General features: G+C 38.8%; 1 protein-coding gene across 2 annotated transcripts in view; it reads left to right on the forward strand.

Moving 5' to 3' along the window:
• CDS1 (CDP-diacylglycerol synthase 1) overlaps nucleotides 1-12,059 on the forward strand; it is a 33,723-nt gene extending 21,664 nt beyond the window's left edge. Inside the window, exons 7-14 of one of the 2 annotated variants that reach the window (XR_009747804.1) lie at nucleotides 1,117-1,199; nucleotides 2,626-2,713; nucleotides 3,767-3,835; nucleotides 4,644-4,796; nucleotides 7,001-7,120; nucleotides 7,695-7,802; nucleotides 8,738-8,841; nucleotides 9,441-9,457. Coding sequence is in view for 1 of the 2 variants with exons in the window: in XM_061480327.1 (XP_061336311.1) it covers nucleotides 1,117-1,199; nucleotides 2,626-2,713; nucleotides 3,767-3,835; nucleotides 4,644-4,796; nucleotides 7,001-7,120; nucleotides 8,738-8,841; nucleotides 9,441-9,570 (747 nt within the window). In the remaining variant the exon portion in view is untranslated. Of the gene's footprint in view, nucleotides 1-1,116; nucleotides 1,200-2,625; nucleotides 2,714-3,766; nucleotides 3,836-4,643; nucleotides 4,797-7,000; nucleotides 7,121-7,694; nucleotides 7,803-8,737; nucleotides 8,842-9,440 lie in introns of both variants that reach the window. The other variant, XM_061480327.1, reaches the window with a different exon arrangement.
• Nucleotides 12,060-13,614: the final 1,555 nt, after the last annotated feature.

Consider the following 13,614-nt stretch of genomic DNA (forward strand, 5'->3'; position numbering starts at 1 on the left):
CCCAAGTCCTCATCTTCAGGTAGGCATAGGGCAAATATATAAATTTTCCATGGCTTTTTTTGTCTTTTCGCCTTAGAAAAAGAGTCAGAAAGAAAGGGGTGTCAGCCATATGACTTAGTGCCTGCCCAAAAACCATGAAGGTCTGACTACCTGAGAACTGCAGTAAAAGAGAGTGAAGCTGTGTATCCACTGTGTGGCAACACTGTGTTTGGACAGATAAAGAGAGTCGCCATTTGATTTTAGGTGGTGTTTCAGTATCACTGTACGAATACTAAAAACTTTGCTGCAGAGATGCTTTAGTTATCCAGCAGGGAATATTTTCAGAAACCTTTAGTGAGGTCTTGCACCCTTCCTTTTCAACCTTCTTGCTGGCTGCCATAGGAAAGCATATGATAAGAGAATGAAAGTAGGACGTTGAGTGTTAAATCACCCAGACATTTAGAGTGCTTAAATCTGGTGTTTCATGGAAAAACTACCAGTTCTTGCTTTACAAGTTTTGGAAAATAAAATCTATTGTAGAATCTTTACTGGTAAGCTGTTTGGAAACCACTTTGTTGTACCCTGGTGCTATAGAAAAAACACCAAGTGCATACAGTAATACTGGGGGAAATGACTGTTTAAATGACCATGCACATAAAAATTGACACTTTGGTTTTGCTAATCCTGAGAATGTTCATGTTTCATAAGAGGACTGGTATTCTGTTATGAGAGAGATCCACATCTGTGTACCATGACTCTTTCATGAGTAGCTCATTGCCATTTTATTGTTAAACTTCTAACACATCTGTTGTATGTATATACAGAATATCACACTGCTTACATTTCTTTGCTGCTTTTATGCTGAAGGTGTACGTCTTATTAAATTAGATGTTAAACTGCATGTTAAAAAAATTCTAGGTGGAGGTAAGTGACAGGGAAACCTGTTAAAGTTTCAGTACTTGCTTCAGAAAGCTAGCTAACTTGTGATATACTGTATGCACAACATCTCTTGCATTATCACTAGAACTGGTCTTTCCTGTGAGCTCTTAAGTAGCTTCTCTAGCTGACACACCAGTATTATCAAGGTGTACAGGATCGATGTTTTCACTAACTGTTGTGTTGTTGCATTGTTAACAGTTCGCATGGACTCATGTCACTTTGCTGATCACTGTAACTCAATCTCATCTTGTCATCCAAAATCTCTTTGAAGGCATGATCTGGTAAGGGGACAGTAATAAACTGATTTGTAACTATTGCATTGAAAGGTTGGTTGTTTTACATAGATCCGGTTAGGGAATAATCGCAGGAACAGTTAAAGCAGCACAAATGAAAGAAGTAATAATCTCTAGTTGGAAGGGGAGTTGGAGAAATTGAAACAGAAACCCCTTAAACTAGGTTGGCAGCCACAAGTATGATAGTTTTGAACTACTTCATTTACTTGCAAGGAATAAGATTGCTTGCATGCTTGGTAAAATAGTTTCCATGGCATTTTGCTGAATGGATGAATATCTGCAATTCTTTCTCAATTACTCAGAAGCTTCAAGTTGCTTGGAGCTACTGAAGTTGGACCATTTAATTTGAAATTCCCAATCTGGCCACCTTCCCCGTTCAGATCAATTCAGATTACTTAAATATTTTAAGAGTTTAAATCTTGGATATTGTTGGGTCATCTTTCTGCCCCATTTCCAGCAATATATTAAATTCTGATGATGCAGTTAAACTTAAAGCCACTTCTCAAAGAGAATGTGTGTTTTCCAACCCCACACTTCTTTAGGGACAGTGTAAACTGCAAGTTGAGAAAGAAGGAAGAGGCACATATGGAAGATGATTTGCATTCTTCCAAGGACATAATACTGCATGTTCTCCTCTTTCTTTTCCTGATATATGTACAACTGGGGGGATTAGCACAGAAAAGATGTGCTCATAGTTAGAAAGAAAACCTAAAGTGCTTTCACAAAGTTTGTATAAGCAGATTCTTTTCATAGTGATCATGTTCATGTGCCAAAACCTGACCCTTGCTGCCTTACTAACATATTGTTTCATATTTCCACTGGTGCTAAGCAATTTGTCATAAGGTCACAAAATCTGATTTTTGGCATATTAACACATCCTTGGTTTGAAAAGGGGGAAAAAAGAGGTTAACAGGCTTGAGTAACAAATTCAGATGCTGCCTTCATGCAAAGAACACTAAGAAAACTAACACGGGCTGCTCCAAACTGACAAAAGAAGGAGAAAGAAACTTCTTTTCTAATTTAGATGCCCTTAAACTTTACAAGGAATTTGCTTGCCTTGATGTTACTAAAAGCATCGACATGCTTATATCTGTTGATTTCTTCTTAACTGTTGTACCAGTCTTCAAGCCTCATAGAAAAAAGTCAGCCTGTTCACATATTAAGCTCATGCACCAAAATCATAGTTTAACTAACATAGACCTGTAGTGGTCTTGATTGGTTGAAGACTAAGACCAGTATAGCTAAATATGCTGCTTATGGGGGAACTAGGTGAGCACATTATGAAACGTAATTCCTTCTAAATACTACAGAAAAAAAAATCCAGAAAGAAATGCTGCTGTTTTAGTTTATGCCCTGTGTTTAGGTTTGGGCAAGTTTTCTTTTTCTTTATGAAACTTTTAATGTCTTTCTCCAGGTTTCTGGTTCCAATTTCAAGTGTTATCTGCAATGATATTGCTGCCTACATTTTTGGATTCTTCTTTGGCAAAACTCCATTAATTAAGGTATGTACTAAAGCACTTCCTCACTAACAAGCTTTTGCAATTTACAGTATTTTTGATACTTGTTCAAAAACATGTTTATGGAGAAAATACTTTCCAGTGTACTGCATGGTACACATCTTTGCCAAAAAAACAAACTGACTTTCCTGTTTCTGAAAACTTGTAAGTGGAAACTGGGATTAATGTGAATGTAATATTAGCTTTACAGTATAATACAGTTTGAGCCTATTACATCATAATTTATAGTTAGTTCTCTTTGGATTTCATATGCAGGTTTAACTGCACATTTGTTGTAGACACTGTAATTTGAAACAAACTGCTATATCTTACAAGCCTATTTCTTCTTTGGTCTTGTTGACATAGCACTGAGAAGTAGTAATCTTCCTATTCTGACAGTATATGCAAGACCCTACAGAAAGCCATGAATATTTTCATGGTGTTGCCATGTGTTAACTTTGGGGTATTTAGTTGGTTCTGATTTTCAACTACTCCTAAATTGAAAACATGATAGAATTTGATGAAGAAAATAGCTTGCTACACTGGTGTCTCTATGCCTACAGTTATTGGCTGTATTAGTTTGCCAGTCTGTACATAGGAAGCTAGTGTCTCCTGAGAAGTGTCCCCAGCATTAACTATCATCCAGGCTTCTGTCACTATCTGAATGTGCCCTTGCTAGCAGGGGTCTCAACAGAGCCATAGCACTTGTGCATGTTTCCAAGTATTTTGGTTGGAGGAGCCCACCTGTTTAATCAGGGTCCTCTGTGGCCAGAGGCAGGCAGCAACCTCCACACAGCAGCAGCAGATGGGAAGGGAGATCTCAGTTCCATCAAGCTGCCTAGTGACACCAAACTGTGGCACTTTCTCTCCTTGTCTGGGACAAGCCCTAGCTCTATTCCTCTGTTTATCATGTTCTGTGCTGCAGTAGCTGACATTCTCTATTTCACCTTTCTAAAACCAAGTAGGAGCTTTAATGTTCACAATCAAGATCCAGAAATAGAGTAGAAAAGGGTTCAGTAGTGCAACTGATGAGGCTAACTCTATCTCTTTTGTGCCTAGCTGTCTCCCAAGAAGACCTGGGAAGGGTTCATTGGAGGCTTCTTTTCCACAGTTGTATTTGGATTTGTTGTAAGTAACCAGAGGACTTTTATTATATAGGTTCAGTCTTCAACTTCTTGTTTTTCCTGAAGCAAAATTACTGACAAATCTGGTCATCTCAAACTGCTGAAAGCCCAAGAGTTTGGGGGAATGGGGGGTTTGGATAGAGAATTCTGCCAATTCTTAACTAGCTAGGCAAGGGTTACACCCCCTGAATGGGTTATATTGACCCTTTTTGCCATTACTATTACTGTATCTGGAATAGTTTTTAGTTGTAGCCCTATTTTGAAATTGAAGTTTATTGATAGCATTATTTATGATTTGCAAAGTAGTACTTTTGTATTATGTACTTTATAATCACATTTCTCCTAAGAAGTAGTTTACACTGATGTAGAGCTACACGTAAACTACCATAGAAGGTTGTAACAGCATACAGGAACTGTTCGGATGAGGAATTTATCACCAAGGTCAGCAGAACTTGTGACTGCCAAATTTGGTAGAAGCAATAGTGTGAGTTTTAATGGAGAAATGAACTGCAAAGAAATTATAAGTGGCTAACATTTGGGGATTTTATAATGCAGAAATGCCCAGTAGGTATGAATCTGAGAAATACGAGAAGGAAAACAAGTTGGGAAAACATCACTAAGCATCTGGAACATCCATATTTGTCTGCCTTGTTGAGGCATTCTGCAACTTAGGCTAACAAGACCATTCTGCGTCTTGTTATTAGAAAGATTTTAATTTTCCTCAGCTTGTGATGACAAAGCCATCCATTACTGTATGATTTTTAACTGTAACAACAAATGCCTATTTCAAGAATCCTTGTTTTGCTTTTCAGTTTTCCTATTTTCTGGCTCAACATCAGTACTTTGTCTGCCCCGTGGAATATAACAGTGAAACCAACAGATTTGTGACAGAGTGTGAACCTTCAGAGCTCTTTCAGATTAAGAAGTACCCTTTGCCACCATTGTTTCAGGCTGTGTTGGGATGGGTAAGGAAAAAAAAACAAGGCTTTGGTTAAAATTGAAAGTATACTTGGCAGCTTGAACAGTTCTCTAAACCCTTCTGCAAAAGCATAAGGATGCTGGTAAGACTTGAAAGGTAAGAGCTGGATTAGTAGCATAAGCCTCTCTGTTGCTCAGGCAGGGCAGGTGGTCACCCAAGCAGAATTGAAATGCATTGCTGGAGTCACCTGAGCAAACTGTCCTGTGTTCTTGTGGCCTGTATCCCATTTGTGCTGGAAATGGATGTCACTTAAGCATTTTGCAGACAAACCTATTTTTGAAGAGCAACCTTTAAATTTTTGTGGTGTTGTTACTTCTGTGCTGAATGAAGAATGAGTACCAGTAATTGTTCCATGTGATATAGTCACCAACCCTTTTCCTTACACCCAGCTTGCAAATTGTTTTAAGTGAGCTGTTGTATCTTTGCCTGTCGGGAAACAAGTCATCAGTTATCTTACCCTACAAAGCAGTGCTTCTGAACATACAGGCTCCAGAAGCACTCAAACAGGAACAGAATACCAAATAGAAACAGAGCAGTCTGTCATTATCTTTCCTTTACGGCAAAGAGGAGGTAACTGGAATAAATGCTGAACAAGTGGGTTTGTAGCACTCCCCTTGCCTGTGAATTGCCTCAGGATGAAGTGAGTGCCCAGCACTAGGGAAGGCAGTGGACTTTACTTGTGGTTACATAGGTGTAACCCTGAAGGAGAAAGTTGATGTGGTTACAAGACGAAAGCACAAACTGGAAACTGTAGCAACCAAGCTTAAGACTAAAAACAATTAATAACTACAGTTGGTACCCGGAAAAGCAAGGCTACATCTAGAAGGAGCTCTGGTATTTTCATACCAAATGAATGTGCTGTTGCTTCAGGGACTGTGGGGTTGATTGCAAATTTAATAAGGATTTTTCTGCACAAAACCATTATGTGGACTGAGCAGTAAACGTCAAGGAGATGGGAATGTCCAGCTCTGTGACAATGTAATAGAGAGTTATCAACCTTAAAAAAGAGATACTAGTTCCACGTGCACTTCTAGAGTCCTTTTGTCAGGCTCTAGCAAGCCTTTTGAGGAGAGAATTTGTATTAGTGCTCTTTAAAGAGTCAAATCAAATCTACTTTTTTGGGGGCAACATCCTGTTCTTTGGTTTTCCCTCTGTTACTCAGTTCCTGATGTTCTCTCTCAGGAATATGACCAGATGTTATGTTTGGAAGACATTTTGCTTGGTGTCAAAAGATGTCAAGCCTTGTGTTCTCCCAGCAAAATTGACTTAATTCCAACTCATAAACTTTTCTATTTGACCAACTTAATTTAGCCGAAAGGAAAGGTGTCTTAAGATAACTGCACAAAGTAGTCAAGAAGCTAATTGGTGTTCACCAGCTGTGATTCAAATTCGAAACACGAGGAACAGGGTTTTTCAGGCACAGATGGTGTTTATCAAGACCCGGCCAGCAGAGATGTGTTGTGCTCTCAGGGATGTAGCCAGCATAGTGTTGACTGAGAGGCTAGAGCTGCTACCATTGACTTGAAAATGCTTAAACAAAAAGACCCTTTTTTCTGATCTGTGTCAGGAGGGCAGACAGGTACCTGTTTCCAGTGAAGTCTCTCATATCCGTAAGAACTTGAACAGATCCAAACAAATTTCAAATCTGTGAACAGGGTGAGGGGAACAATATCTGTTTAAATGCAAACCATAAAGTATTAATGGGGGTGTATCATCTCCCAGTATTTCTGTATGTACACAAAGGTATGTATGTACAGTGGACAGTGCAAAATTCATATCTATCTTGAAAGAACTGCATGAGGGTGGAGAGCACCGGACCCCTTACTAGAGCAATACTAGGAATGGTTTACAGGAAACAGAGTTGGAAAAGAGCCAGGAAAGACTAGAGTAGCATCATTTGTTAAGGAATTATATTCCTTATGATCAACTAAGGGATTGGGTGAAAACCGCATTGTTCATTAAAGTTGACTGCTGTAGCAACCCTGAATACTTATCCTGTTCACATGACCAGACCTTTTAGCAACTTTCTACAGTGTGTCTACTTTTCCTTTCTTTACAGTATTACTTTGTGTCAGCAAAACAGGAGCTTTGTAGAAATTTGTTCTGTAAGAGCCCCATTTAAAAATATTTAAGCTTAAAATGCTTATGGCCAAACATACTGAAATACAGTGCTATTTACTTTACTTGCAGGAAACGGTGAATATGTACCCATTTCAGTTGCACAGCATCGCACTGTCGACATTTGCCTCCTTAATTGGACCGTTTGGAGGATTCTTTGCCAGTGGATTTAAAAGAGCTTTCAAAATCAAGGTGTGTAATGAATCCTGTAAGCCAGTCTTATTTTGTTTGTTTGTTTTTTTTCTAATTTGAATTAGATAAATTAGTGGGTTGGGTTTGGGTTCTTTTAATCATTTGTTGTAGTACCTAGTGTTTCTACTAAGGTGTAATGATGTTTGAGCTGGTTTTTAGCATCAGCAGTAGTACTTTGTTTTATTAGATATATGTATGTGTCATGTTGATTATACACAGTTTTAGGAATGTGACTTTAGTGTTGGAAATCTGACAATAATTTGGTTTTATATTTTGGTTGATAATTACTCTTCCAAGTTATGTTGCAGAAGGGGTTTAGACAAGCAAGATGTGAGACATTACACTTGACGTGAAAGGCAATCTGTAGATGCCCAAGAGGCACCAACAAAAGTCTTACCTTTCAGATTGGGGCAGGCTGTGTTTTACCAACAGTATTTGTGTTGTACGCAGATGCTGATGAGTCAGATTCACCAAAGCATGAGATGTTTGGCTGCCTTTGCCAATACCGTGCTGCCTTGTAACAAGAGTGTGTATTGGCAAATGATATGATGTGCTAACCTCTGTTTATTGCAAGGTTTGCGCTGTCGCTTGTGGCAGTGTTGTCCCTGGCTGATATTAAGTGGCAGCAGGAGTATGGGAAGAGGGCAGCCCCAGATTTTCTCCTGACCTTCTTTATGTCTTGGTAGGACTGCTGTAATTCTCATCCTGTTGCTTATTGTTGTTCTTGTTGTTTTTCCCTATGTCAACCAGTTTTGGCATGTGCTTTGCACAGACACGTATCAACCTCTCTGTTTGTGCTGAACTCCCATACATGTGCTTGTACTTATCCCTCTTTCTTATACTGGTCCAAGAAGCTTGTCCGGCACTGTCTGGCTAGCTACAGCCTTGTGTGCTGTCATACCTGTGTATGTCCAGGTAGCAAAAGACTGTGTGAAGAAGGGCTTCTGAGGGGAAAAAATGCTTCTGGAAAGCAACACTTAAAGTAGAATATAAAAAAGTAGATATTCATTTTTTTTATATATATATATATATATATATATATATATTTCTGGGCCCCAATATGGTGACCAGGGGACTGCTGGGAAGACAGGAATGTTGTGGAATTGTTACTGATGGCAGCATGTAGGCTAGATTGGACACTTCAAGCTTGCCCAGCATTGGAGGGCTGGAATGGCAGTGGCACAGGACTGATTTAACTTGCTGGCAGTTGCCCTATATGTCTACGGTCAGACTTTTCACCCAGAAAGTTCACAAGTGTGAATGATAAAAAGGATATATAAGAGAAGTTTGATAAAGCTGTTCTACGGACAAGATGGGGTAACACAAAGGTACTGTATTGAGATTTGTTTGCATGAGAAATAATTTGAAGTAGTGGCAATTTTTTCTCTACAGGGGTTTTGGATTGTGTTAAATGTATTTACATAGTTTTTAACTATGGTTACCAAGAACCCAGTGAGACAAATAGCATGTGAATGGGCAGTACAACTTGCAAAGAGTCCTCAGGTTAATGCTTCTCTTGTAGCAAGTACATGTTAACATCGTTAGTGTGTTTCATTTTAATCGCTGACCATCACTTTTATCTTAATTTTTCCCCTCTCTGTCCTTCACACCCAAAAGGATTTCGCAGACACAATCCCTGGTCATGGTGGGATAATGGATCGCTTTGATTGCCAGTACTTGATGGCCACTTTTGTTCATGTCTATATCACCAGTTTCATAAGGTAAGGGCTTTTTACAATATTAACTTCTTAATCTTGCATAGAAGCTGTACCATAACTGTTTCTTACAAGTTATGTTCTGCACTGTTAGCATAGCGGAGATTGCAGGTTTCTAGATACAATTTATGCAATGTCTTAAAATATAGAACTATTAAGAAAATGCATGTAGCTGCCTAGGATTTATGTCAAGTTCAAGCTGTGCCTTGATGTTCCTGTGACTACTGTTAAAGGTAACCTGTGTACCCTAAATACCAGACAGTTTTGTGCAGCAGCCTCTTAGAAGATAAACTAAAAAAGATCTCTTGATGAAAAATGTTGATTACAGTGATTAAGGATGAATCAGTGAATCTTATTTGTCATAAGCCTTCTTAATCTCCATTTGGCAGCAAATACAAGAAATGCCTTTTAGTTTCTGTTAGGAGGATGCTCTACCAGTAATGCTCATGCATCCTGATGAGAAGAATGGGAGAAATCCCTAATTTGGTGTCCCCCAAAATAGGAAGGCATTGCTTGTGCAGCAAGAGGAAAATGGAAAGCTGTTGAGAAGTTTCTTTAGAGTGGCTGCTTAAAAAAAATACTTTTTTTTTTTTTTTAATTGACAGGGGTCCAAATCCCAGCAAATTACTGAAGCAGCTGTTGATACTTCAGCCTGAGCAACAACTAAGCGTGTATAAAACCCTGAAATCTCACCTCATTGAAAAAGGGATCCTGCAGCCATCTCTGAGAGTGTAGTTTGTCAAAACAGGGGACTAGAAGAAACCTCCATTTACAAGAAGCCTGTGGAAAAGCATTGCAAATACAAACATAGATAACAGCTAAAGGGAGAGTAGTTTGTGGTCTGGAAGAGGTGAATGTTTCCTGAAATAAATGTGAATGCTATGACTTCCTATTAGGACACAGAGGATCTCTTAGTCCTAATAAAATGCTTGCAAAGTAACAGTTCACATGATGCATATTTTAGTTCCTGAAGAGGATGGCAGCAGCCTTCCTTCAGCACCCAGCCCAACAGACTTTGTATTAAAAAAAAAGAAAATTCACTGTTAGTTTTTAGTGAGTTATTTAATATTGTATATCTTAGCAATACTTTCCTTGGTTTCCTGTGGCTACTGAAACATAAACAGATGAGGCCGGTGGTCACTTTAATGTAGCTCAGTGCTAAATGACAATTGGCCAGAAAATACTTGTTAGCCTGGTCAAAGAGGTAGTTACAGCCTGCTGTGTCAGACTCCCTGTATTTACTAAATCGCTGGGAAAGTTAAACTTAGCCCTGTTTTTAATTAAACACCTTCTTACAAAACTATTTCATGCTTAAGAACCTTTGCTGAATTATAGGTGGGCTGTTTGGGGTGTGGAGCTGCTGGGTTTTATGTTAATGTTATGGATTATAAACAAGCATCCGCATCCAAGAGTGGAGATTACCTGAGAAAATGGGATTCTCCAACCCAGGAAACAGATTGGAGAGCATCTGGAGCTTAAACCCTTGGTTTCCATGGCCTGGTCAGTGTCTGAAGACAGTAGTCCAAGCCTTATTCCTTGTGCCTCTTAACTACCATGTAGAATGGGGGTATTTCCTTCTTTTTAAAAGCACTTGGAGGTCCTGAGTAAGTGAAGTTTAAGTGCTGTTTTATTAACACGTTACTCAGTGAAGGCCGAAGCTTTCATGAATGTGCACAGTGCAAGACAGGATACATGGTTCTTATGCTGTGTGTTGTTATTTATTAAGAAGATCCTCAAGCAAGCTTGGGTAACCAAATAGATGTTTGAATGGAGAATTTCATAGAAAGCAGCTATTCTGTAGACATATGAGAAAAGCTGATGGTCTGTAATTCTCAATGCTAGCTGTTTTCTAAATTGTTTCATTGTGCGACATGTCTTGATGCAAATAAAAATATACACTTTTTTTAAATGACAGAAATTACTCCTGTACAAAGAGAAAGCACAAATGCCAATTTTGTTTTGGTATACTGTAACTTGATAAAACTTAATTTTTCCAATTAATTGTAAATAAGTTTTTCTCCTGCAGTTAACGTACCGATGCCACATATGTCTCTGTGTGTACATATATGTTAAAAATATTAAAAGATGTATGTATAGGTAGAAAAGATGAAATTTTTAAACGGTTGGTGCTACTTGAGGATAAAACCATGGAGAAAATCACTAGGGTGTGTGAAGAGATGCATCTGTAAAACACAGGCTGCTTTTTTTGAACACCATGTGTCTGGGACCACTGTGCACTCTGTTCTGTGTTTAGGCCATGGTAGGCACCTCCTTGTCCATCAGTGGCTGTATGGCTTGGCTTATTAATTGGAGGGGACTGAATTTCAGTCCTTCCAGCAGAAGGGCAGCATAGCCCGAGATTAAAAGGTAGCACAGCCTTTCTGGGAGTGGGATATATGGAAAGGTGCTTTAAAAAGAAGGGAAAAGAAAATGAGAGGGCAACTGTAGTAGCATATCTGGAAAGCTAACTTTTAGATGAAACTTTGGTTATTAATGGGACTTTAGTAGGTGCTTATGAAAAACCACAGCCATACTGGAGTTGGTATATCAAGTTGGTATATCTTTATCCTGGGTCTTTGAAAAGAAATAAAAATTTAAAAAATTATATAGAGAATATATATATAAAGGTAATTGTTACTTTGGAAACTTGACTTTTTAGTGTCATTTTATAGCATGTATAATAAGGAAGTTAAATTATATTTTAGCATTTAATATAACAGAGCATTTGAAATTAATTGCTATGTATTTGCACAAGAGAAAGTTCAACACTGCGATTCTGCTGTTCAATGTTCAAATGAAGAAGGAATCACTTGTGAACTCACTCATTAATTCTCTGGGTAGAACAATAGCTTCCTGCCAGCTGAGGCTTGGTGTAAATAAACCTCAGCAGAACTTGTCACTATATAGTGACAATTATGCTTGCTTACTAAGAAGTGCATTTACCACACTTGTTACTTCTGTTAGTTCAAGCACTGCAATATGAGCAACAGAAAAGTTTAACTTTTTACACCGGTGTCTCTTTCCATTTGCAGTTGTGTTCCAAGTTGCTATAATTACCCACTGAGCAGAAAAACAAATAAATATGTATATTATGTAAATACTGTAAATGGTATGAGCATATAATGTCTGGTTTGGTTTGACTGTTTCAATCTTTCATTGAAGCAGGTGTTGTAATAAAAATAAAGCTGGGACAGAAATCCCCCTGTCCAGTATTTCCTACAGCATGTACAGTGGGTGGAGATTTCTTAACAAGAATTCATATTCCTTTATGTTACTGGTTAAGGTTATGTTCTTAAGCAAAAAGCCTGCTGTTAATTCCCTACTTTTTGTCCCTCAAGACTTCAGGTGACCCCTGACTGTTCATTCCCTTTTAAGTCTTGGATTCAAGGCCATTCACCTCCTGCAACCTCAAACAAGCTGGGTAACAAGTGCACCTCTTTTCTGTATTACAGCAAAGACTGTAACATCTGTTAAACACTCACCATCAGCAAATCACGTCTGTGGTGTACACCTCCTCAGGCTTTAGAAAACTACAGAAGGCACAGAGGGAGCTTTCCTGTAGCCTGCTTTCTGATGCTTTTCTGAGGAAAGGAAATGCAACGTCACTGGTGAGTTTTCTCCTGCTCGACAGGTAAAGTTTTGGACTGTTTCTTGCACAGAAGCAGGAGATTTTTACCTTCATCAGACAAAACCTTTTCAAGGTGTGTTTGCTGAGGCAATTGGAAGGAGCTGCTTTCAGGGATACTGGCACAGCAGCCGAAGTAATCCTTGTTTGTGCAGTTGCAACAGAGGGAATTTGTGACTTTTTAAAGTTGACTTTAGTTATTGTACATAACTCTTAAACCACACTGCACAGAGCCCCTTTGTCCAGCTTGTACCAGAACCTGCACGTAGCAAAAGGTACAATTGCTCTTTCCTCTTGTAAATAGTTTCTCAATTAGAAAACGGACATTCAATTCCATGGTTTAGCAATTTCAGATTGCATAAACTTCAACTTGAGTCCTGCATCTGACAGCATTCCAGAAACAGGTAGTAATGTGTCACCCATAAATACAGAATCACAAAATCATTTAGGCTGGAAAAGACCCTTGAGATCATGGAGTCCAACCGTTAGCCTAGCACCGAGTCTACCACTGATGTACTGCTGAATACTACAGACACTATGATTTATTCATTGCATACATATTACACCCTGACTCCTCAATACTGATGCTTGTTCTTGAAATTTTATTTTGATCTCCAAAGAAACAGGTGAGGAAACCCTGGTATTATTAGGATTTAATTAGCACCGACATAGCCTTTGCGAGTATGAAAAGGCAACATATTCTCGTAGGGAAATGAAGATACAAAGCCTTAGCCCCATTTAGGTGCTACCTTTTCACTTGCACTTGACTATGTCAAGGTACAATAGCAGCAGTTTTCTTCCTTAAGTGGTTGCTGTTCCCATACAAAGCTACCAGGCCAGCTGCCCTTGGCTCAGTGGGACTCAAGTTTTAAGTTAGTCCCACATGCAGCAAGAGGATAGGTTTTCACTTCTGCTGTTAGGAGCCTGCCCTTTGAGTGCAGGAAATGAGGTACTTGTGCTATCTGGCAAGAATAGTGCACACCTTTAAATAAAACATAGTGAGAGCTCTAATTGCCCAATAGTGCCTTATATTAACTAACTGTGGCTAATCATTGGGGTTTGTATGTACTTAAAGGGTGTGTGTGTAGCTCTTCGTACTTTGACCTTGTTTCTGGTGTGACAAGCTATTGTACCTGTCAAATGTATGCTATCCT

This window comes from Pezoporus flaviventris, unplaced genomic scaffold (genome assembly GCF_033815535.1).
Source record: "Pezoporus flaviventris isolate CSIRO_AGI_PZ_B2104156 unplaced genomic scaffold, CSIRO_AGI_Pfla_v1 ptg000002l, whole genome shotgun sequence".
Taxonomy (NCBI): domain Eukaryota; kingdom Metazoa; phylum Chordata; class Aves; order Psittaciformes; family Psittacidae; genus Pezoporus; species Pezoporus flaviventris.